The sequence below is a fragment of the Cavia porcellus genome, unplaced genomic scaffold, assembly GCF_034190915.1.
Source record: "Cavia porcellus strain 051 isolate PalLab524CR breed Dunkin Hartley unplaced genomic scaffold, mCavPor4.1 scaffold_11, whole genome shotgun sequence".
Taxonomy (NCBI): Eukaryota; Metazoa; Chordata; class Mammalia; order Rodentia; family Caviidae; genus Cavia; species Cavia porcellus.
Window position 1 is genome coordinate 36,911,887 of NW_026947494.1, and position 23,501 is coordinate 36,935,387.

The 23,501-nt window shown below is 38.3% G+C and overlaps 1 protein-coding gene and 1 long non-coding RNA gene across 8 annotated transcripts in view; one reads left to right on the forward strand and one right to left on the reverse strand.

Moving 5' to 3' along the window:
* The window catches only part of LOC134478084 (uncharacterized), a 22,403-nt gene extending 7,230 nt beyond the window's left edge, over nt 1–15,173 (forward strand). The window contains exons 3-4 of one of the 2 annotated variants that reach the window (XR_010050461.1): nt 9,765–9,829; nt 13,141–15,173. This is a non-coding gene — a long non-coding RNA (uncharacterized LOC134478084). Of the gene's footprint in view, nt 1–1,209; nt 1,817–9,764; nt 9,830–13,140 lie in introns of those variants that run through there. The other variant, XR_010050460.1, reaches the window with a different exon arrangement.
* Nucleotides 1–23,472, reverse strand: part of CUNH5orf34 (chromosome unknown C5orf34 homolog) — a 38,401-nt gene extending 14,929 nt beyond the window's left edge. For 4 of the 6 annotated variants that reach the window (XR_010050457.1, XR_010050455.1, XR_010050456.1 and 1 more), the window contains exons 1-9: nt 16,146–23,472; nt 12,266–12,498; nt 12,021–12,110; nt 9,172–9,803; nt 6,573–6,671; nt 5,443–5,566; nt 2,080–2,171; nt 1,433–1,502; nt 455–625 (exon numbers count right to left, since the gene is read on the reverse strand). Coding sequence is in view for 1 of the 6 variants with exons in the window: in XM_023565253.2 (XP_023421021.2) it covers nt 455–625; nt 1,433–1,502; nt 2,080–2,171; nt 5,443–5,566; nt 6,573–6,671; nt 9,172–9,803; nt 12,021–12,110; nt 12,266–12,460 (1,473 nt within the window). In the remaining 5 variants the exon portion in view is untranslated. The remainder of the gene's footprint in view (nt 1–454; nt 626–1,432; nt 1,503–2,079; nt 2,172–5,442; nt 5,567–6,572; nt 6,672–9,171; nt 9,804–12,020; nt 12,111–12,265; nt 12,499–16,145) is intronic. The other 2 variants (XR_010050458.1, XR_010050459.1) reach the window with 2 other exon arrangements.
* Between the last annotated feature and the right edge of the window lie 29 nt (nt 23,473–23,501).

Genomic DNA, 23,501 nt, shown 5'->3' on the forward strand with positions numbered 1-23,501 from the left:
ACTATAATGTTATCTTTACACAAATGACTATTTGTCACACTATTCTGATTTTTGCTAGGAAATACAATGAAATTAGTAAAGCCTCTTCACAGATTTTATACTTGACACCTAAGTTAATACTTGACAAATAATTTAAATAATTTGAGATAATGTGGTACTTTATTGTCTTTGTTGTCTTCCATAGATAAATAACTAACAAAAATTTATTTCTGACCATAGGTAAAAGGCTACTGTATATTTCCAAAAAAGCTTAAAGATAGAATTTTGAATCTTTTTAGCACAAAGAAATGATGTTTGAGAAGATGTATGTATCCCGATATGAACTGTACAGCATTTGCTGTATCAAAACATCACAATACCTCTCTAAATATGTACAATTTTTGTGTCAATTATAAAATGCTCCAATAAATCTTACTACACATAAAAAATAGATTTCATTCTGAAGTATACTAACCTGTCTTTTTTCAACAGAAGAGCTGAAATTCCAATTCAAGGTTAAAGTGATGCCATTTAAAAAGATAGCATGTACTTTGTTATCAGAGTAGGCAAGAAATCTTCCCACATTGGATACAAGTGACTCTTTCAAAAGCAAAGGCAGTACACTGCTATCATTTATTCCAGGTAGCTAAAACCAAATGAACAAATATAGTAACAAGGAATAAAGTTACTTATTAACAAAATTTAAATGAACTTTAATGAATTCTGAGGCAACTTCAGATTCTTATCCAGTTTAGTATTGTAGAAGTTGTTTTTTTCAGAAATGGTAACGACAGTGTTTTACAAGCTGATTAAGTATTAATGTTTATAAAGCTAATGTATATCTTTGAGCATTAGGTAGAAAACAGGCAAAAATTAGGTATACTTTAAATCTAATCAATTTTCCTGTTTTCCCTTCCATTAATAACTAAATACACTAGGCTGGGGGTTATAGTTTAGTGGTAGAACGGAGGCTTAGCATCTGGGAAGTCCCAGGTTCCATCAGAAGTACTATGCAGACACATATCCAATAAGGAAAACCATATGCAATCAAAGCCTAACATGAAAGAAAAACTATAAGCAATAAAAGCATAATAAAAGGGAAGGGAGGGAGCACGGGTGGGGCAGGGGATGGGCAGGGAAAGGCTGAACACAAAGGCCTGACTTCACTGTTTGTCTAGTAGGTAAATATGATTTGAAATAAACAACTTTTTTTTTGTCTTTTTGAGACAGGGTTTCATTATGCAGGTCAGGCTGGCCGCAAACTCATAGCCATTCTGCTGCTTCAGCCTCCGAGTACTTGGATTACAGGCATGGGCCACCACACCTGGCAATCAATGAATATTAATGTTACAGATTTTCTTGTATCACTCAGATGACAGCAATCTGAACTTAGAAATATGGACACAAATAAAACAATTTTTAAAATTTTGCTTTTGAAATACTTTTAATATACCATTTTCCAGCAGCATATATGGTAGTTATGGCTTAGAGAAAGCCTCATCTTGGCACAGTGTTGAAGAATTCTGTTAACATGAAATAGAAACATTAGACATTTGCAAATAACACATTCCTATACTACCAATCCATCCTCAACTGTTACTGTCTAACAATTTAGATGGCAAGTAACTGGCTTTTACCGAAATGTACTAGAGACTCGTGGCAATATTTTTCTTCAAAGAATCCATAAATTTATAGAAGCCAACTACTTTTGTTTCCCTCTGTGCTAATCTCAGCTAGGTAGAGCTATTCTTCTAAATTCTGACACTGAAATGACTCCAGGGAGAGAATTTCCAAGTGTTTTTTTTTTTTTTTTTTCAGACTGGGGATTGAGCCCACAGACTTCACACAGACTACATTCCCAATCCTTTTTTTTTTTTTTTTTTTTAATTTTTTGAGACTAAGTCTCACCACATTGCTAATTACCCAGGCTTCACTAGAATTTGGGATACTCCTATCTCAGCCTCCCAGAGAGCTGGGATTATAGGCATGTGCAACCACACCCAGCTACTATCAATTGTTAATCCTACCCTTACCCACAAGAAAATGCATCAAGGTTTTCAGGTGTATACCATTTAGTTTAGTTGAACGTGAAGAAATTACCTGGTTGCTTCCTTAATCACAGAACATACAGAGAACGGACTTCCTGGTCTATCTGGAGGAAGGTTATTCACTGAATAAGTTTTCTCTTCTCTCTGAAAATTAGTTTAAAATAAAAAATCTCATTAGTGGGGCCAGGGGTTCAGCTCAGCGGTGTAAGTACCTGCTTGGCAAACATGAGGTCATGAGTTTGATCCCCGGCACCAAGAAAAAAAAAAAAAAAAGAAGAAAAAATCTCATTAATAATACATTTTGATCCTTGTTAACTTTTTGTTAAAATATGTATTTACATAATGACAACAGTTATTTTAACAGTCTAAGCCCCATAAAAGTGTGTATTTTAATGGTATTTCATGACCCCTTTCCACTGTCCCATCAATTTAAAGTACTGAATGCTACATATTAAAAAGTTACATTCTAATAGCTTGTAACTTACTGTCCAATTTATCTTGGCTATACATCAACTATATGGCAATCAAACTAATTTTCACACATTACAGGAAATTTATCACCTAAGTCACATAAAGAAAGGCTACATGAGTTTAAAAGTCACTATTTTAAATGTATATATTATTTTGTGACATTTTATTAAGAGAACAACTATTGCTATACTTTGTGAAAGACAGTATTATTTATAGGCTAAGGTTTGTGAATTTTTTTTTTTTTAAAGTTATTTCATTACTGTTCCTGGATTTTCTTTCTCAGACCTGTTAGGATTTCCCAGGACTCTGTCTCTAGTCTTTTTTCTGATTTCCTGATTTCTTCTTTAGATAAGCCCAGAAGGTCCACAGCTGTGTTCCCAATAAATACTGTCACAGCAATAGCTAACATGTGGAGTGTGTCATACGTGCTGTGCTATGTACTTTATGGATTTTAACCCTCAAAATAATTCTGAAGCAAGAACAGTTATTGCCTGGTTTTTAGATGAGGAAACTGCAATAAGAAGCAGAACAGATCCAATTTGAACCACAGAGGTAAACGCATATGCCCCACACATCAGGGATGGCCTTCAAAATCAGATAGATCTGGATGCATGCTGCCAGTTTGATTCTTACTAAGCTTACAATGTGCAGGTTATGCAAACTTTTTAAAACAGAATTTCTGATCAGTTTACTGATGTTATCAAATTGTCCTCTCAGAAGGCTGAACCAATTTATACTCCAACCAACACTATGAAAGCACCCCTTTCCCATACCCTCTCTTGGCAATAGATATTATCTTTTTAAAATTTTGGTAATTTTAGTTAGGTGAAAAATACTATGCCAACTGCTACTTTTTTTGCTTTTCTCTAATGTAAGTAGTAAAGCTAAACATAAGATGATCAAATATAGGATTTTGTAAATTTTATATTGCCTTTTCTTATCCTTCACTCTTTCCCTATTAAGAGTTTTATTGGGGGGAGGTTATTAACTCATTTAGTATGACATATTTTCTCCCAGGTCTTTGTCTTTTTTGACAGAAACTTTTTTTTTTTTGAGACAGGGTCTTGCTGTGTAATTTAGACTGGCTAATTCACTAATTAGTGAGACTGGCCTTAAACCCAGAGCAATCGTCCTGCCTCAGCCTCACCAGTGCTGAGATTACAGGCATGCATCTCCACGCCTGGCTTGACAGAAACTTTAAATATTTAAAACGTAACAAAAATTTGAAACTTCAAGCTTGTCAAACTTGAAGCTTTTTTTCTTATTGTTCTTAAGAAGGTCTCCCTCTACTTTCTTTAAAAATTTTTGAAACAGGGACTATGTAGCCCAGGCTGGTCTCAAACTGATGGCAAATCTCTTGCCTCAATCTCCAAGTGCTGGAGTCAGAGATGTGTGTCACCATGGCCAGCTGTATTTTCTTCTAATGATTATAAAGTTTGGTTTTTTATATTTAATTATTTAATGTACCTGAAACTGACTTTGGACTTTGGCTTAAGGAGCAGATTTATCCCAAAGAGAGTCAATTGTTTCTAAATCTTTTCACCAAGTCAGAAAGAAAAAAATGTTGACCTAAATCTAACAGTGTAGCCTAAAGCAGTCAAGCACTTGGTAGGAAGTTTGGTGTTTTCCCCCAAAATTCATGCTTCTGCTCCATGTTTGCTTCAATATAAAAATTATCACTTCATCCTGAAAGCTTTGAGCAGTATTGAGGCTCCCTGAAGATACACTACATTTACCTTGCAACTGTGCAAATTCCCTTATACAGTGCAGTCATGAGTGTGACTTCCACACCCACCCTGGGGGCCCACTGACTTGAAGCCTGCCACACTCACATACTCATATGCATTACTTGGTCACAATCTTATTTTCTGATTTGTCTCTCTGACAGACCACTAGACTCTGAACCTTTTGAGGGCCGGACTTCTTCATTTTCAACATTCCTAGTATACGCCAGAATGCCTGCTAAAGAGTAGGTGCTCAGTTAGTCCTTCTTAAATGAACATTTTCCTACAGATAGATTTGAACGGAGGACCTGCTCTAACACATACTGAAATAGTTACACGTAAAATTGGGATTTAATTAATAATAAATAGGAAGTAGAAGAGGCAACGGGAAGTACAGATGAACAAGTGGGCAATGGGTACCTAGGGATCTCTGTCTTTCTACTTTTGTGGGTCTGAAATTTTCCATAGTTAAAAAGAGTTCACTCCAGCTTGAATTCTTCTCCCCAGTGACTCTAATAACCTTATTAGTTAAGAACTCCAATCTGTAACACAGAGAGAAAACATTTATTCTGTTCTAACCTAAGAAGTAAAGTAGTGTATTTTTGTTGTCATCATCATTATTATTTTGGTACCAGGGATGGAACTCACGGCCTTGTGCTTGCCAGGCAGGCACTTATGCCACTGAGCTCACTCCGTGGCCCAAAATAGTGTATTATTATGATGATTGCTATAAAAGTATGGACATCAAATGTCAGATGGCAGCAAACAACTTAAATCTTAGTATCCACATTATCATTACATGGTCTGGTAAGTACAACATGTTTTAGTGCTTTCAACATATATAGTTGCATATAAAGAGATACTTAAAATACACAATTTCATGGTAGAAAAACATGCTTCTGAATTTGCAAGTAATGAATCAGTGGTAATGGCTCAAAGTAATGCTTCTGGTTTTAGAGTTTTATATTAATACATTTTATGACAAGAAATTTAGATTCTAATTTAAACATGAATTGCTTAGGCTAACAGATAGTAGTGGATGAGAATATAGTAAAAGGTTCAGTGTTAAATTAACTAGGTGTCAGTACTAAATGTAAGATGACATTATTTCTCCAGACAAAACAGCAAGAAGCAATGTTATATAAATTTCCCATATATATTCTAAATTTAAAAACAATGTAGAAGACTCTCCTTGAGTTGGGATCTGATAGTTGGCTTACCTCTTCTGTTCCTATTCGATAGGAATAACAGGTAAAATATTTCCCCAGGTAAGCTCCTTCTGATTTTAAAACAGATCCATCTCCAGGATAAATCTCTATTGAGTTCACATTTTTATGAGTAAGCCTAAAGAGAAGACATAATAGTTACATTTTTTTTCCAAATTGAAAATATATACAAAGGCAGTCATAAGTAGATTATTTCATATTTGGAACCAAACCAGCTAAAATAACTTTTTTGCAAAGGATGAACACAAGCAATAGTTTGTGTGTTTAACAACTAAGCTTAAAGCTTTTGGAAATCAGGCACCTTATCATCCTCTTGGTAACCCCACTGGCTAGTCACAGGGGCTGGCACATAAACAGTCATCGAAGCTATGTCTATTACTCTTATGTTAAATACAGGACTTGTAGGACCAGAAAATAAGATTACTCTGTAGTATAATCAATACCTAATAGAAGAGACTAATCACCATGCAAGGCGGTATCAGCAAAAGCAGGTGAACAAGTATATCTGGAGTAGCCAGCTACAATGGTGTATATGTGTAAAAACTGAAAACTATGTTGCCAGAAAGAGATGAGTTTTGATGCAAGAGGAGAGCAGAGCCCCTCTCTACCAAACCAAAATAAAAAACTTAGCAGTGTTCTAGCATTATTCATGTAAGTGAAACTCTCAATCCTCCCAACACCAGCACTGCAATCACTAGAGACACACACACTGTATTTATGGAGTAGCACTGGCCCACAGAACCCAATTCAGTAACTCTTTGCTTTGAATGAAAACTAAAAATCTTCCTTAGACAATCTGAACTCTTCTCCAATTCTACACTCAATAGATAATATGGTGATCTGGTTAATTCAGACAAGTAGTACAATTTGATACACTGTAAATAACTGACAGGAATATTACATTCACTAGCAATACTGACCTTCCACTGACTTCAGAGTTGCCACTTAAGTTAAAGATGGTTAATGTGAATTACAAGGCTCTGGTGTACAATAATAAAATTAGTTTTGTAATCTATAAGATTCAAGATGAAATAAAGGAGCACAGCTGACACAGAACTGTGTCCTCTTCTGGGAATCTTTCTGTAGGGCTAGTTGCAGCCCCTCTCCAATACAGGCGCCCTTACCTGTATGTAATACCCTTATACCAAACTACTTTCACTAGTTCAGGATAAGAATATTCTTCATCAGACTGTGTCTGTAAAAGAGTATCACAAAACTTCCACCTGTGAAGGACAAAATGCAGGCTATCAATTCCAGCTGCTCAAAATAATTCCTTTTATAAAAGCCACACAAAATAGTACCACTGTAACATGTTTTTTTGTTTTTGTTTTTGTCTTTTTGAGACAGGGTCTCGCTATGTAGTTCAGGCTGGCCTTGAGCTCACTTTGTACCCCAGGCTGGTCTCAAACTCACAACGATCCTCCTGCCTCAGTCTCCTGAGTGCTGGGATTACAAGCATAAGCCACCACGCCCAGGTCTGTAACATGTATTTCTTGCTTAACCTATTACATCACAGAAAAATAAAATACAGAGTGTATGAATAACCTGGTAAGGCGCCACCCAACAGTGCTGTGATCAGCACTTCAGAGGCTGAGGCAGGACTGCTGAGAGTTCAAGGCCAGCCTGAACTATATAGCAACCCATCTCAAACCAAACCAAACCAAACTAAAAACAAAGCAAAACGTATAAACGAATTTTTTTTTTTTACCAGTACCAGGGATCAAACTCATGACCACATGCTTGCAAGGCAGGTGCTTATGCCGCTGAGCTAAATCCTCAGCCCCTTATAAGCGGATTTTTAAAACAAGAGACAAGGAATTAGAGTATGTTAAATACTTTTTTCAGTAGTTTCAATCTCATTATTGGATTCCAACAAAATCACACAATTTGTTTTACTAACTGAAATATTCATAGTGCACCAGGCACTGTACATGTACACTGAAGATGTAACTCTCAGAAAAGCAGGCGTGGTTTCCTGCCCTCAGTGGAGATTCCTACTTGACATGGATGTTGAATAGTAATCACTGAATGTAAAAGGGAAGTACTGAATGCTGTGAACTCACATAAATACTTAATTTGCCCAGGGTCTTTCAGAAAATTACTCTGAAAGAAGTGAGGCTTCAATTGAGACCTGCAAACGAGCCCAATTAGCCAGTTTAGTGATACCAAGGGAGAGCGCTCCTGAAAACACCAAAAAAAAAAGGTGCACTGGTGAAAAAGCCTGAGTGAGCGCCTGAAGGATTACAGGAACCCAGTCTAAGAAGAATAGAGAAACAGAGGCAAGAGTGATGAGAGTTGTTTACGATCTATGATGGGACCACTTCATGGCAGATGTGTTAAACTACATTAAGGGTACTGAGTGTCAACCTAAAGCCAGTAACAAGTCATTGATTTAGAAGAATGAAATCTCTTTTAAGAAATAGGTAATAGGAAACTGGGAGGTAGATCCTTTGCAAATGGGAAGGGGACCGAGATGGAGGCCACAGGGAGGGAGGAAAGGGGATGTGGAAAGAGCTGAGATGTGTTATGTACCTGTACCAGCTCCCCACGATGAATGCTGTCACTACTGCAAACATGCACTAATAAAAATTAAATTTTTAAAGAATAGAGGCATAAAACTTTTGACGTACACTTATAATCCTGGATTTTCCAACTTCAAGTACAGTAGATAACCATGATAAACCTGAAGTCATTTTCATATTTTGCTGTACAAAATGAATGTGTAGAAACTATCCAGGTTGGAATTCCAACTGTATAAGGCTTTTCAAAGTAACCATTCTCAGGTTACTAACATTTGTGCCAGGCATGGTGATGCATGCCTATAATCCCAGCACTCTGGGCGGGTGAAGTAGGAGGATCAGATCATAAATTCAAGTCCAGCCTGAGCAACGTGGTGTCTTAGCAAGACTGTCTCAAAATAAAGAAATAAAAAGGGCTGGGGCTATTACCCAGTGCAAAGACTATGGCTTCAATCTCTAGCACGACCAAGAAAATCAAGTTATTAACATTTCTGGGTCTCAAATTCCTCTACAAAAATATGATAATAGTACTTACTTCATGAAGTTACTATGAGAATCAAACAGGTCAAGTACAACAGTATCTGGCATGTAGTTTGTGTTAGCTATTCTTCCTGCAATATTTATACAAAGCTAATGTTACAAGCCTACAGTTATTGAATTATTCATCTCTTAACAAAGATCTAAGGTTTATAGCTGGCTGCTGAGCAGCCTTGACCTGTTTACCCCTTTTGAGGATGGACACATTCTAGTCAGCAAGCCAACCTCTGGGGACAAGTACAAAGACAGAACTCATGACCACAGTTCTGTCAAACCCATGCTCCAGAAATCCAGGCCACCTTCTCCTCTGAGCAGCAGCAGATGCCCTATCAGCTCTCGCTGAGCCAGCAACTCGTGTCCAATCCCTTACCACATACCGGGACAGTGGTCTTCATTGGAGTCTACACTGCTAGAACGCAATGACTGTGCCTAACAAAGTATCTAGTGTGAAGTCAGCTTCCCCAAAACATCCAATGTATGGAAACAAAGTAAGAAATACAAGTGACATCTTTACTTGGGATACTTACTACTTGTTTAAAGCCAAGATTTGGGTCAGCTAAGTGAATTTTCCTTATGAATCACATCAGATGATTCAGGAAAAAGAATATGCTGAGGTCAGACTGGGTCTTACAAAAACTTTATGACCAACAAATCATTCTTCCATTACCTGTGCAGGTGTGGGAAAGGACAGCTAAGTAACAGGGCCTTGGGAAGAATTGAAACCTCTTTTCTTCTTTCCTCTGAAACACGAGAAGTTAAAATTCTACTTGTGGTGACATCTGGATCAATTTCAAGCATATCATTAACTTTATTATGAAAATGAAGTGCTAAAGACAAAGGGTATTTCCACTCCTCTGGGCAGGAGGCCACAGACCAGCACTGCTTTACCCATGCGTACACATGAGTGTCATCTGTTCCGGATGAAGGTGGCTCTGCTCCCCCTTCAGTTTCATTTGTACAACTGGTCTTCTCTAATGGTTCTTTGGATTTCAAGATCTGGCAAAAAAGTTCATGTTCTTTATTCTTTAATCTTTGGCCTGATAGACTGCCAGAGATATTACCGGCTTTTTCAATTAGTTTATCTTTTGAAGCTTGTTTACTTATTTCTGACAGTACTCTTGGCTTCTGGCTAATTTTACACAAAAAATGTACTGCAAATTCATGCTGAGATTTGGGCAGGCAAAGGTATGCATGACCATCTAAAGACGTTATCTTCACGGTGCCGCTCTCCATTCTTATCATGCTGTCATCTGCTTCTAGACTGGGCCATCTCACTTCTGAGGTATCAATGAGGAGATGCTGAATTGCAGAAGGAAAAAGACATGGTGAGTCCTTCCTACAGACAGTCCAAGTTTTTCATACCTCTGACAACTGAGCATTGTTTTTACTCCTTAAAGAGAATAAAAAAGCTTATGTTTCCAAGAGAATATCTGTTAATATAATTTCTTACAAAAAGAGATTTAAAATATATACCCATAATAAAAGAAAAGAACACAACATTCTGAGCATATCTAGTATCTGACATATTTTGGTTTAGGATACACAATGAATTACAAATAAATATATTGCATACTCCTCACCCCAAACTCTGAGAAAGAAAACACAAACAAGGGGGGATCTGTACCCTAACATACTCTATTAAAAGCATTAAGCGCTAAATGATACAAACCCCGCAGATCAGTCCCTACTAGAGCAACTCAAAAAACAAACTCCATTATATCTAGGCAGGGCCCCACTATGCAGTTCATGCTGGCCTTGAACTCATTTTGTAATCAAAGCTGGTCTCAATCTTACAGTGGTCCTCTTGCCTCAGCCTACTAAGCACTGGAATTACAGGTGTGAACCACCCTGCCCAGCAAACTCCATTATATTTTAAAACACTATAAATGACAACATATGTTTTTCAAAGCAAGGGGGAAAGTAGGGTGATTTTATTTTTTCCCTCTTTCTCTTTTTTTAAGTACTATGGGTTGAACCCAGGGCTGGAACTCAATACTAGACAAACATTCTACTACTGAGTTACATCCCAGCTTAGGAGAATTACTTAGTAAATGGTACTGAACCTATTGAACAGCACTTGGGAAATACTACCTCAGAGGATTATTACATGGACTAAGAAAATAACACATATAATACCGATCCTAAATAACTTACCATACCATACACTAAAATAAATTCCAGGAAGCTTAAAGAGCAGCTTAAAAAAAAATGAAAATATTCAAAGGAAAAACATCAGACTGATAACAAGTAACACTACTGTTTTTTCATGTAAGATATAAACAGTAAGTGTTGGACAACAGTATTTTAGTCAATGTTGCCAATATTTTAACGTTTCAATTTACATAATCTTAATTATTACTGGGCATGGTGATGGATGCTTATAATCTACCATTCTGGGAGGCTGAGGCAGGAAGATTACATGTTCAAGCCCAGCTTGAGCAATTTAGAAAGACTTCCTCTCAAAAAAGCAAACAACAACAAAAAATGGGGTGGGGGACTGGCTGGAGTTGTAGCTCCGGGTAAAGGCCCTGGGTTCATGCACTGTTTCTCTGGTATGAGAAACCAAAAGCATAAATAAGGACCAAAATCAGTAATAAATATTGTAAAACAAGATGAAAATGTTCAAATGGGAAGGGGAACTATGAAGTGGGTATGTGGAAAGAAAGGAAGGGAAAGAAAAAAATGGAAACAAAATTTTTGTAAATGAGGGGAGAGGTTGAAGGAAGGGTAGAGGGCTGGGGAAAAAAGAATCAAGTTATATCATGCACAGGTACAAATTGCCTATGAGGAATGTGGTGGAGAATCACTTGGGTGACTCCTTGAATACACAGCAATTATCTCCACCTTGGTTAAACTGGGCCCTATCTCCATGTATTGTTACCTACAGAGCTGGCTATGTCATGATTCCCTTTTCCCTTCAATTGGCTCTAAGCAATGTAATCAGGGCTGGCCAAGGTGCTGATGCATAATCTTTGAAGCTAGGCAGTTGACAGGTTTCCCTGCCCCATGACTCCCAAAAAACAAGGTTGAGCCAGATGGAATGTGGCTGATCTGGGCTATCAACTGGGTTGGAGCCTCGAGATAAGAGGCTATGACTTCCCAGAGCAGAAAAATTGGCACAACAGAGCTGAAGTACTCTAATCTAAACATTAAATGCTACCTCAGTTGTGTTAAACAGATTGGTCTTTCTGCATATCCTTCTCTCTGTATATTGCAGAGGTGCTCTCAGGCCTCTGACACGGGCCAACTCACAGTACTCACTATTTCTGGCCATTCCCACAGAACTCATCCTCAAACCATTCCCTTCTTCACAAATTAATAAAATCAGGTGGGGGCGAGGAGTTTAAACATTAAACTACCAATTTCTAATGATCTCCTCTCAAATCTTATAAAAATGAGGCTTTAAAAACTTAGCTTGCAGCCGGATATATAGCTCAGTGGCACAAGCGCCTGCCTGGAAGCACAAGGTCGAGTTTGATTCTTGATACCAAAAACAAAACAAAACTAAAGACTTACTTTTTTTCTTTCAGAAGGTATGATGCTTTCAGATAAAAATGGGCAAGTAGCTGAAGAGTTTCGAAAATCTAAGGCACGTTGAAGTTGCTTCTATAAAGAGAAATGAAAATGTCACCTTAAAAATATAAAATGATTTGAAAATCAGTATAGAATGACAGTAGTCCAGAACACAAATAACTTCATATTCTAGCTCCCTTGAACAATATTTTAATGTTCGCAAAAGTAGTTTTTGTGACATTACTTACTCGGTAAGTGCTGATAACAAAGTGTGTCCTTTGACGAATTCTTTCTGGTTGTTTTAAAGGATGTGCTGAAATAGGAGGTGATTTTTCAAATAAAAATTCAGAGCCACAGGGAGACAGCTGTAATTTGGAACCATCAATATACTGTACTTGAACTGAATCGTCTTCATAAAGTACCATTCGCACTGCAGCTGCCATTACTGATGGGGAACGATCAGAACCTCCCAAGGCAAAGACTGAAGGAAATGAAAAACAGCAGTACAAACAGTTCCTTAAATGCACAAAAATCCTGTCAAATTAAAGAAGTTCATTTTCTAATGACATTAAATAAAAACATGCTGATACTGTATTTATTTATACTTACTTATATTTATATATACCTTACTATAAATACTTAAAGGATCTAAAATGAACATTTTTAACAAAATGCCTTAATTAACCCTAGGACTTTATTCTAATGTGGGAACATAACCTAGAAAGAGAAGACAGCTCACAAAGTTATAGATGTCTATAATTTTTGTAGCTTTAATACTTTTGAACTTTAATTTCTATACATTACATGCTGAGGATCCCCAAGCAAATTACACCATTATAATATGAATGTAGCAAAACATCTGTAATACGTGCAAATGGCAGGCCAAAATTAATTATTAGGTCTAAGAGAAATCCAAACACCTAGCCTAGCCTGTCCCTAGCCTGGCATTAAGGAAGTAAGTTGTGTCATGGTTTATGTCAGTGGCCCCCAAACCTCATGCAATTATTCTTTGTGACTGGTTCACTGTCTAGAGCTCATATTGGTGGTGTGAGTGCTACACCCGCCTAGGGGTGGAGCCAGGATACATGTAACAGCAGGAAGTGTGTGTGTGTCTCTCTTACAGGTTCGTGCCTTGCTGTTTGCAGCCAGCCATGAATGGCGGCCGGCCATGCCACCCTGCCTGCCGCTTGGAGCCAACTGAGTATGGACTGAAAGCTCCACGAACTGTAAGAAATAAACCCTTCCTTCCCTAACTTTGGGTATCAGGTATTTTGTTTCAGCAACAAGTAAAAAGTAATTAGGGCAAGTTATATGTTACTACTGAAGAGATTACTTAATTTTCTAGTGACTTAGATTCATCATTCCTGAATTTAATTTCCTACCTTTAAAATGACTCTGACTTCACTTATGCAATTCTTACAAGTATAGGAAAAGAAGAGAGCTGAGTTTCACTGGAACTCTACCACTTACTAGTTATGACCCTCGGTTGTTTCTACAATGAACAGTGGTAGTAGCAGGTCTGTTGTGAGAAAATACAAATGCCCAGCACTGAGAAAGTCACCTCATAAGGACTCAGTAAAGATTATGAAATGTTTTCATTCCTTCCTAACACTAATCCCACCTCTTCTGTATTATCCCCTTTTACTATTCAGGTGATCAAATTTCACCTGTTTAAACAAAATAACTTTCCATAGATAACACTTCCCCGGGTTACTCCATTTCTTACCAATAAACCTCTAAAGAGTAACAAAACTTTCACTGCCTACCTTTTCTATCAATTTTCAATCCACTGCAATCCAGTTTTTTGTATACTTCTCTATTATTCTTTTACAATGGTCACCAATGTCTTCTGAATCCTACTAGACCCGGTCTATCTGTGATCACATTATCTACAGTTCCCTGCACCAAACTCTTCCCTTGCTGTCCCCACTCAACACCAATTTCTCATTTTGGGTTTCTTCCCTCTGCCTATATCTGTTTTCTATCATTCACTTAATTACCATAAGTTAAGGTTCAAGACCTGATCTTAGTCTCCATTTCATCTCTTCTTGATATAAACACTCATGTCACTGTTAGGCCTCACCTTGTTTTTTTTTTCATCTTGCCCTCTTTCAATGCATGCAATCAGTTGCATGTGACACAGCCTATACTTTTTGTGGACTGTCTGGATATAAGTAAATAATCCTTGGGTCTCGCCTAAGGAAAGTCACATAATTTTCTTTTCTTTCTCTAGAGAACTTCTCAATCTACCTGACCTCTTTCCAGAACATTTGGTATCCTGACTGCTATCTTGCTAGACTTATTTTCATGCCCATTTCATAAATAAATCAAACCCACTATGACTAAAATGGAACTTAAACTACTCCCAACAAAAGCATACTTCTATAATATCCTATAATTTTACTGTCACTCTTTTTTTGTTTTGGTCTTTCTGAGGCAGGGTTGCACTATATAATTCAGGCTGGCCTTGAACTGTTTTGTAGCACAGGCTGGTAGCCATCCTCCTGCCTCAGCCTTACACATGCTAGGATTACTGGCATGCAACCACAATACTTGGCTTCACTTTCACTATCATCTCTTCCCTCAAATCCAATCTAAATACAGTAGCCAGAGATCTTTTAAAATAAAAACCAGATCTATCACCCCTTGGCTTAAAACCCACCAATATCTTCCATTTGCACTTAGAATAAAATCCAAACTTCTAATCATTGGGGCTGGCGATTTAGCTCAGCAGCATAAGTGCCTGCCTTGCAAGCAGACAGTCGTGAGTTCGATCCCCGGTACCGATAAAAACAAGCGAACAAACTTCTAATCATATCCTACGAAGGCCATACAATCAAGCACTATTTATATGTACAAATGTCAAGTCAACTGTTCATGATCTTTTATTCACTTTGCTTTTTCAAGTTCTCATCTTAGGATGTTTGTACCATTCTTTCGGCCTATTTTGTCCTTTCCTTAGTTATCACACTTTTGTTTGTCATTATGGAGATCTCAAAACGCCTGGCTCGACCACCAACTTAAAAGTTGCTCCTAATCATCTCCTAATCATTTATTCTAATTCATCTCTATCACTATTAAAATTATTTGCTTTTCATCTTTATGGATTAATGTATGCAACTTGAATACTGCAAAAATAAACTTTGTTCCTTATAACCTAAGTATGTGTGCATATATGAATATATTATATAATATATACACATACATATTTAGTAGTTTATTATGTCGTTAATTCCACTATTTTGATACAACAAAGCAGGGACATGACATGTCTTATACACACACACACACACACACACACATACATATATATATCTGGGATCTAAAAATAGTATTAGGCAATAAATATTCATCAAATGACCACAGAACAAATGAATAAAAATTTAAACTGTAGCTTCTCTTGCATCTGCAATGTGAGATAATGGAATCAGTATTAGTAGTCAATGATAGCGATATATTTGGCTTCTCGGTGTGTCCTCTGTACCTATGTAACAAACCTTGCTGATTTTGTAAGTTTCTCTTAAACTTGGCTCTCATCATTTTTTAAAATCTACTCTCCTCATCAAATTCTGAAACCGTCTAGGTTATTTTTCCAGTTTCTTTTCTCTCTAACGCATCTCTAGTACGGCTGCATAGGTAACTTCCACAAGTCAGACTATACTAACTGCTTTACATAGCTGTTAAATGGCAATAAATATTCATGGGAATAAATGGTAACATATTTCTGGTACACACACCCTTCAGACTCATCTACCCGATATTTCAAGAAAAAAAAAAGGATGCCGCTATACCCTTGAAAAATTTCTAATAAGGAAATCAAAAAATATCCTGATTTCGAATTGTTAAAAGGTCTCTACCACAGTTTAAGGGTTTTTGTTTTTAAAACAGCTTTACCAAAACCGGTGTATTTTAATAGATAATAATTTTAAATAATCAGACATACACAAGAATCAGTGTAGAACCTCAAGTTCCTGGCATACCAACGAAAATCATAATCTAGCCCCGACCCTCATCTCCCCTGCTTTATATCTGTGTTCTCCCACCCAGTAGTACATTTTGTCGGCGTGTTAGCCACAAACCAATCTCTTCTTGAAACTGGTGAGAAACTCACTTTTCACAATACAATACCTGGTTATAGAAACGTCTCATCCAAACAACTAAAGGTCTCTCGCTTACACGGCAGCTGGGAGCTACGAAGCTGTGGGAAAGAGGCCAATCAATGGCCTCCGAGCTTCCGTCTGGCCAACAGCCGGCAACCGCAGCGTCCGCGCCTCCCCACGATTGCTTCTCCAGGGATATTTTCTGAATCTGACAAATTACAAAGAGTGATGTTTCCGGATGACGGAAAATAGTCGCAACCGCGGAGAGGTAGTGTCACAGAAAGAATGTCTTGGCTGAGATACCAGCCGCACCTGGGCAGTGGAAGAATAGCACGCAATAGGGGTGACCAAGGAGAAAAAAAACACTAGCAGCAGTTCAAACCTCCCCGCCGGGCAGCGGCCTTCCGCCTCCGGAAACATGTGAGCCGGAAGTCCCGCCCCCGCAGCTCGCCTCCGGCAGAGAGCACGTCAGGAAGCGGGCGTGGGCGTGGGCGCGGGAGGGAGGTCCGGCCTGCACCGCGTCAGTCTTTACTTCCGCAACCCTATTTGTGAATTATGGTGGGAAGCATGGAAAGAAGCTCAATTCTTGGGGATGAGAGGGCGGACTAGAGATTAATTGGAAAAAAAGACTAATTTGATTATACTTATGTGCCTAAGATAAAAATGTCCATGAGAGCAGATAGTGGAAAGGCGTAACCAAGACGAACTATTTCCACTGAAATCAAGTTTTAAGTAAGGGTTAGCTGGTACAGTAGGGGACAAAGTATTCTAAGTAGAGGTTAAAGCTCCGAGGTCCACGGGAAAGATGTTTTCGCTTATGTGGGTTGAAAGAAAGAAAGCAAGGCAGTATATAAGCAAAAGGGGAGAGGCTTGAAGAGGAAGAGTGTGGCTGGGGCCAGATCATTATGGACATATGAATCATGTCTTTATCTTGTGACATTATTTTCTGACACCGAACTAGGAAAAGATTTCTATCTGGCCAGCCCTTTTGTTTTGTCTTTTTTGAGACAGGGTCTCGTTATGCAGTTCAGGGTGGCCTTGAGCTCACTTTGCAGCCCTGGCTGGTCTCCACCTTGCAAGGATCCTCCTACCTCAGCCTCCCTAAGTGCTGGATTACAGGCATGTGCCACCACGCCCCGCTCCAGCCTTCGTTTTTAAACAACTTTATTGAGGTATACTTGCTTATTACCAAGTCTTCTAGGAAGCAAAAGTGACAGCACTGCCTCTGTAAACCCACCTTCATTTTAAAAATGCCGATTATAAAAATTAGTTTCAATCTTATGTAAATTGTGAAGGCATCCAAGGCATCAGTTTGTATTATGCAGTGCTTAGTTCTATGCTAGCCTAGCCCTTTTACCCTCCAATGTTTAGGAATCTTCTAAATGGAAATTGTAGTACAGAGTGATTTTGTGATGCTATTTGTACATTTGAAAGATTTCTGGAACTGCTGAGTGGAGAATGGATTATATGCATGTGCAGATGTGGAGAATTCTTTAGAAGGCCTTTAAAATACCAACAGGAGAGGCTGGGTGTTGTCACTAGTGCTATAATCTCAGTATTATAGACAGCTAAATTAGATTGAGAGAGGTCAGGCTCTTGAAGTCAGTGCAAAAGATGAGACCCATCAGAACTGTGCCTGCAACAAGTTTGAAGAGAACCAGGCATGCAAGGCTCCCTAGAGATAAACAGCGGTTTGAGATTACTCTGTGGTTAGCAACACCCAGTCAGTAAGCCAACATAGTCCTTCAGATGCGTAAGTGGGTTGATCAAACACCCTGACCCATACTCTCATTTTTTTCATTTTTAAGGAAATGCCTTTGTTCTACCTTAAAAGTTATAGATAAGCCAAAGTTAATGATGTTCACCATATACCTTTGCTATGTGCCTCACTTCCCTATTATGACCAATACCTAAGCACACTTATAATCCTATAGGTTGATTGTACTTTGACCCATTCTGCTGTACAAAATGCCCATAACAAAAAGCCTCAGCTGCCCCCCACTCAGGACTCCTCTTCGAAATCCAAAAGCTATTCATATTTCTAGTAAAATCTCTCCTTCCTTTTTGATTTGCAACTTCATTCTTTGATGTGAGACCATAAGCTTCGTACATAACAGTAACACCAGCTACTCAGGACGCTAAGGTGGAAAAATTCCTAGAGTCAGAGCTAGAGTTGGAGACCAGCCTGAGCATCACAGCAAGACCCTAATTAAAAACACAAAAATTAATGAGGGCTGGGGTTTTAGCTCAGCAGCATTAAGTGCCTGCTTGGCAAACGAGGTTGTGAGTTCAATCTCCACACCAAAAAAAAAAAAAAAAAAAAAAAAAAAAATCAATGAGAAAAATAGCAGCTGGAACTTAGGACCTGGGCAGTCAGCAAAGAGGGCATAGTTTTTAGAAGTCCAACTCTTCTTGGGAATGACTGAACCTAGGACTTGAGGGAAACGTAGGAATCTAAAACAATGCCAGAGTTTCTGTTTGGAGTGATTGAAAAGGTAGCAGTGCTATCGGTGAGTGGGGGTTGTAAATTTAGCTAACGTATGAGTTAAATATCTTAAGTTCTCCTAGTGGAAATGGTACAGGTTAATAAAGGTCTGGGATCAGGAGACAGAAACAAATCTGCAAGTCACTTGCTGACAGAAGCTAATTGAAGCTTATAGAAGAGGATGAAACAGTCCAAAAATATGGAGACATAAGCAAATTAGAATTCTTAGGCCTGATTTGAGGAACATGCTTTTAAAATCAGGTAAAGGAAGAGAAGTCCACAAAGGCACCAGCATAGAGCAGGTTATTGTGTCCTAGAGGTTTTCAATTTTTATGTCACATATTGACAGAAGACAAATTTAAAAAAGAACTAAATGTCTACTGGATTTAGTGACATAAAGGTTACTGGTGACTGTAGCACAAGTTGTTGTATACAGTTGGGTAGAAATCATAATGTATTTGAATAGGAGATCTGGAGATGGAAAATATGGGACAGCACTTGAGTCTGTGAAGCAGAGACCTATTGGGAGAAATGAGGGCCAGATTTCTTTTGGTAATGGCACATTCAACTCACACAGAGCTTGATTTAACACAGACAGAGAGAGAGAGAGACAGAGAGAAAGAGAGAGAGAGACAGAGACAGAGAGAAAGAAACAGATTTTGTTAAACAGTGAGGGGAGGGGCTGGGGATTTAGCTCATCGGCATAAGCACCTGCCTTGCAAGCAAGCAGTCGTGAGTTCAATCCCTGGTACCAATAAAAATGAAAAAAATTAAAAAAAAAAATAAAAACAGTGATGGGAGACAAGATTCCAGCCAATATTGAATAACAAGATTTTTTTTTATCGGTACTGGGAATCGAACTCAGCACCTGCTTGCAAGGCAGGTGCTTATGCCGCTGAGCGAAATCTCCAGCCCCGAATAATAGATTTTTAAAAGTAGGATATTTCCTATACAGGAGAACATGTACATTTGTGTAATTCATCTGGCCTTTTTTCCTGTGAAGCAAGTCATTAGGAGCTGAAGAACCTGAGAAGAGTGAAGAGGGTATGAAGCAGTTAAAAAGGAATTAGAGACAGATACAGTAAGATTGTTGGCAATGCTGACAGCCTAATCGAAGGTGTTCATGAATTTATAGTGGTACAAATTTACTAATCCATGACCGGCAACCAGGTGCAGTTCCTGCAATGGCATTCCTGAAATTCCAGCTACCTGGAAGGCTGAAGTAGGAACATTGCAAGTTCAAAGCCAGTCTAGGCAACTTATCAAAACCATCTCAAAAAACTTAAAAAGGTTCAGGGTCGAGTGGTAGAACACGCCTTGTTCCAACTCCCTAGTACTGGAATAACAAAACTGCAGAACCTCTAACTGCACAGGTGAGCAGTGTTCAGCTCACCCAGGTTGCTGTTTTGCCAAGTTGATTGGTTTTTACTCGTTACTGAGACAAAATGGTTTACTTGGTTACTTTTTACTCGTCGCTGAGACAAAATACCTGAAGCCCAAAGTTGGGAAAGGAAAGGTTTATTTCTTACAGTTTTTGGAGGTTTCAGTCCACACTCAATTGACTCCAAGACAGGCCGGCGTGGCTGGACCACAGTTCATGGCAGCCACCGACATCAAGCTTGAACCAGCAAAGAGACAGACACACCTTCTTCCTGCCATTACATCACATCCTGGCTCCACCCCTATGTGGGTGGCACACTGACACCATCAATTCAAGCACTAGACAATGAACCATCACAAATACACAATGCAAACTCATGAGGCCTGGGGGACACAGACCATGACACCAAGTTAACATAACAGGTCAGCAGCAGCATGAACTTAAATAACATAACTCCACTAAAATGTAGTCAAACCAAACCACAAAACACCAGCCTCACACTTGCCATCTGGAAAAATCATGTATGAAAACGAGCACTGCAGGAGAACTGAAGGTGGCATCTACTCCACAAGGGGGAGTACCAACCATCTTGGTAAGGTTTGTGTGCCTGCTGAAGGGACTCTTAGTTCTATAGGAAGAGAGATCAGTTTAGAGTAGGATGTGGCTGCTGCAGAAAAATTAGAAGCAAGGATCTGCTACAGCTTGGGTGCTGTCTAGAGGCAAGGACAGTTTGGCAACTGGGTATTTCCAGTAACAGATGGGTAGAAGCAGTTCTAGGATATTAAAGCAGTGGCTACAAAAGGTTGGGGTCATGATGCATTTTATAGCTGCTGTGAGGTCTCAGAAGAAAATGTTTTTCCTGTGACCTTTGTACTTGGCTATCTGTCCTTCTAACCTAACACTAGAGGTGCTTTTTTATGTTTGAGTCAACTTCCATTTGACAGATTTAACTTGCATATTGAACATCCTCTTGCCAAATGTGACTTAACAACTTAACCCACATTCATCTCTCCTCTCCCAAGTCTTAATGCAATTATCTGACAACTTCCAATCTGCAGTGACTCTCTAATGCGTTAGACCACCCAAGTTCCCCAACCACAGCTCAAATTCTATTTAAGGTCTAACACCCTCATACTGATGATACACCCATCTCTCCAGGTGTATGTTCCCTTTACTGCAACAAATATTCAAGTACAGATGTGTTCCTGATAATATCAGATGGTGTGTGTTGAGAAGTGGGGCACTGACTATATAGATACAGCCTAAATTGATAACATGACTGCCAAATTAAGACCAGTATTTGTGCTTTGTTTCTAGAACACAATACTATGACATTTACTGGTAATCTTGTTCACTGGAGATACACTAGTAATTCTGACACATTCTTATATGTTGCTTTTGAAAACATGGAATTTCTAAAGGCCAACAATTGTGACACAAGGTTAACTATAGTCACAATTTTAAAACATCCACATGTTGCTTGATGGCCTATTTGATACAGCTTTAGTGACTCATTTAGAACCAAGATAATGTAGAAGTACTGCTGCATGTCTTCTACATGCAGCCTCCTCCTGGGTATTTTATGAGACAAAGTCTCACTATGCATGCAGGCTGGCCTTGAACTTATGGCAATCCTCCTGCTGCAGCCTCCCAGAGACATGCGCTATCACTCCCCGCTTTCCTAGGTATTTTAGAATAGCTGATTTCTGAATCCAGCCGACAGACTGCAAGAAGTCCAAGCAACATAGACATGCCAAAGGTAAAGGGTAGGTGGTTCTGGTCAACAGTTTCAGTCTAGTTCTGGCTTTCAGAGATTTGCGTCTAGTCACTAGCCATGTGAGATGACTCCAGATGTTCAAGCCCCCAGCTGTTCAAGCTATTTCGAGCCCTTAGTCTTCCCAGACAAGGCCTCAGACATTACACAATAGAGAATGCATCCCCACGGTGCTATATCTAATGCCTGAAGCACATAAGCATAAAATCATTAAAATATTAAGAGTGGTTTCTCACCACACACAGGGGATTGAACCTAGGGCCTTGTATAGGCAAGGACTCTTCCACTGAACTACATCCCCAGCTCTTGGGTGGTTTTTTATGCTGAAGTAGTATTTAAAACATATACTGATCCTGTTGACAAATACTGGAGTATAGCAGAAGTTGGCAAAAATGAGTTAATGGGCAAATGCTAGCTGTTTACTCACAGAACTGCTACAAGTTCAAAGTATGTCAGTTAGCATTCCCTGGTTGTTGTTCTAAGGTACTGTAAGCACTATCTTTAGAGAACTATAGATTATACTAATAGTTATACCATGTTACAGGAAGCATTTTTTTGCTTGCAGGGTCTCACTATGTCGTTCTGGCTGGCCCTGAACTTACTATGGAGCCCAGGTTGGCCTCAAACTCAGTGATCCTACAGCTTTTAGGTGTATATCACTGTGCCTGGCCTAATTTCATATATGTAATATTAATATATATATATTCCTCCTTCACAAGAATCTCAGAATTTTTATATATATTTGCTAGTTTATCTAGATTTCTGTTATTGCACTGAATTCTTAATAGACATTGAGTCAAATATCCTGTTGTACTATGGCTTCTGATTTTAAATTATATAAATAAATTAAACACCAAATTCTTTAAAATACCGTAATAGCACTTCAAAAACTTAAAGGAACAAAACTATTTTAAATTTTATTTTTCAAAGTCTAACTTTAATTCAGACTGAACAAGCAGAAAAGTGAGGAAGCTAACTGTATTAGCAGACACAGGTGTTCCAAATGTAAAACAGTGGGTTATTAACAGAACTATTTACATGCATATTTACAGGCAACTCTTTTATAAATGTCTTTTAGTTAGTTGAAAAACATTTGGCATTAGGTAAAAATATTACTTGGATTGGGCTGAGGTGATAACACATTATAGTAAAAGTATTAGAAAAATGATCCTCGAGATGTATCAATTATAAAGCAGATGAAAACTTGAATGACAAATTACCCAGTAAAATTCTCTAGTAAAAAAGTCAATGCAATCCATGCTACAAAATAAAAATGAGAACGTCATATAAATAAAACAGAAAAATGTTCCAGGCCTTAGGGTACTAAAGTTAGTCAAGTAAAAGAAACAAAAAAATAATTCTTGGGCTGGGGATTTAGCTCAGTGGCATAGGCGCCTGCCTTGCAAGCATGCAGTCGTGAGTTCGATCCCCAATACAAAAAAAAAAAAAAAAAAAAAAATTCTTCAATTGGAATAAATCCTCAGTGAACAATCTTGGCTGTTTAGCTGGGAATTCTAAGTTTTTTCCTTCATTAATGATATTTTTACAAATATGTGTCAAATACAATCTACATGTGTTAAGTCAGCTGTTGATATATTCAAAGACTAGTGCTACGGATGTTTATGACTATGATCAATTTTGTTTTGAGACAAGGTCTCACTATATAGTTAAGGCTGACCTCAAACTCACAATGATCCTCTTGTCTCATCTTCTCAAGTGTGTGCCATCACAACCAGCAATACTT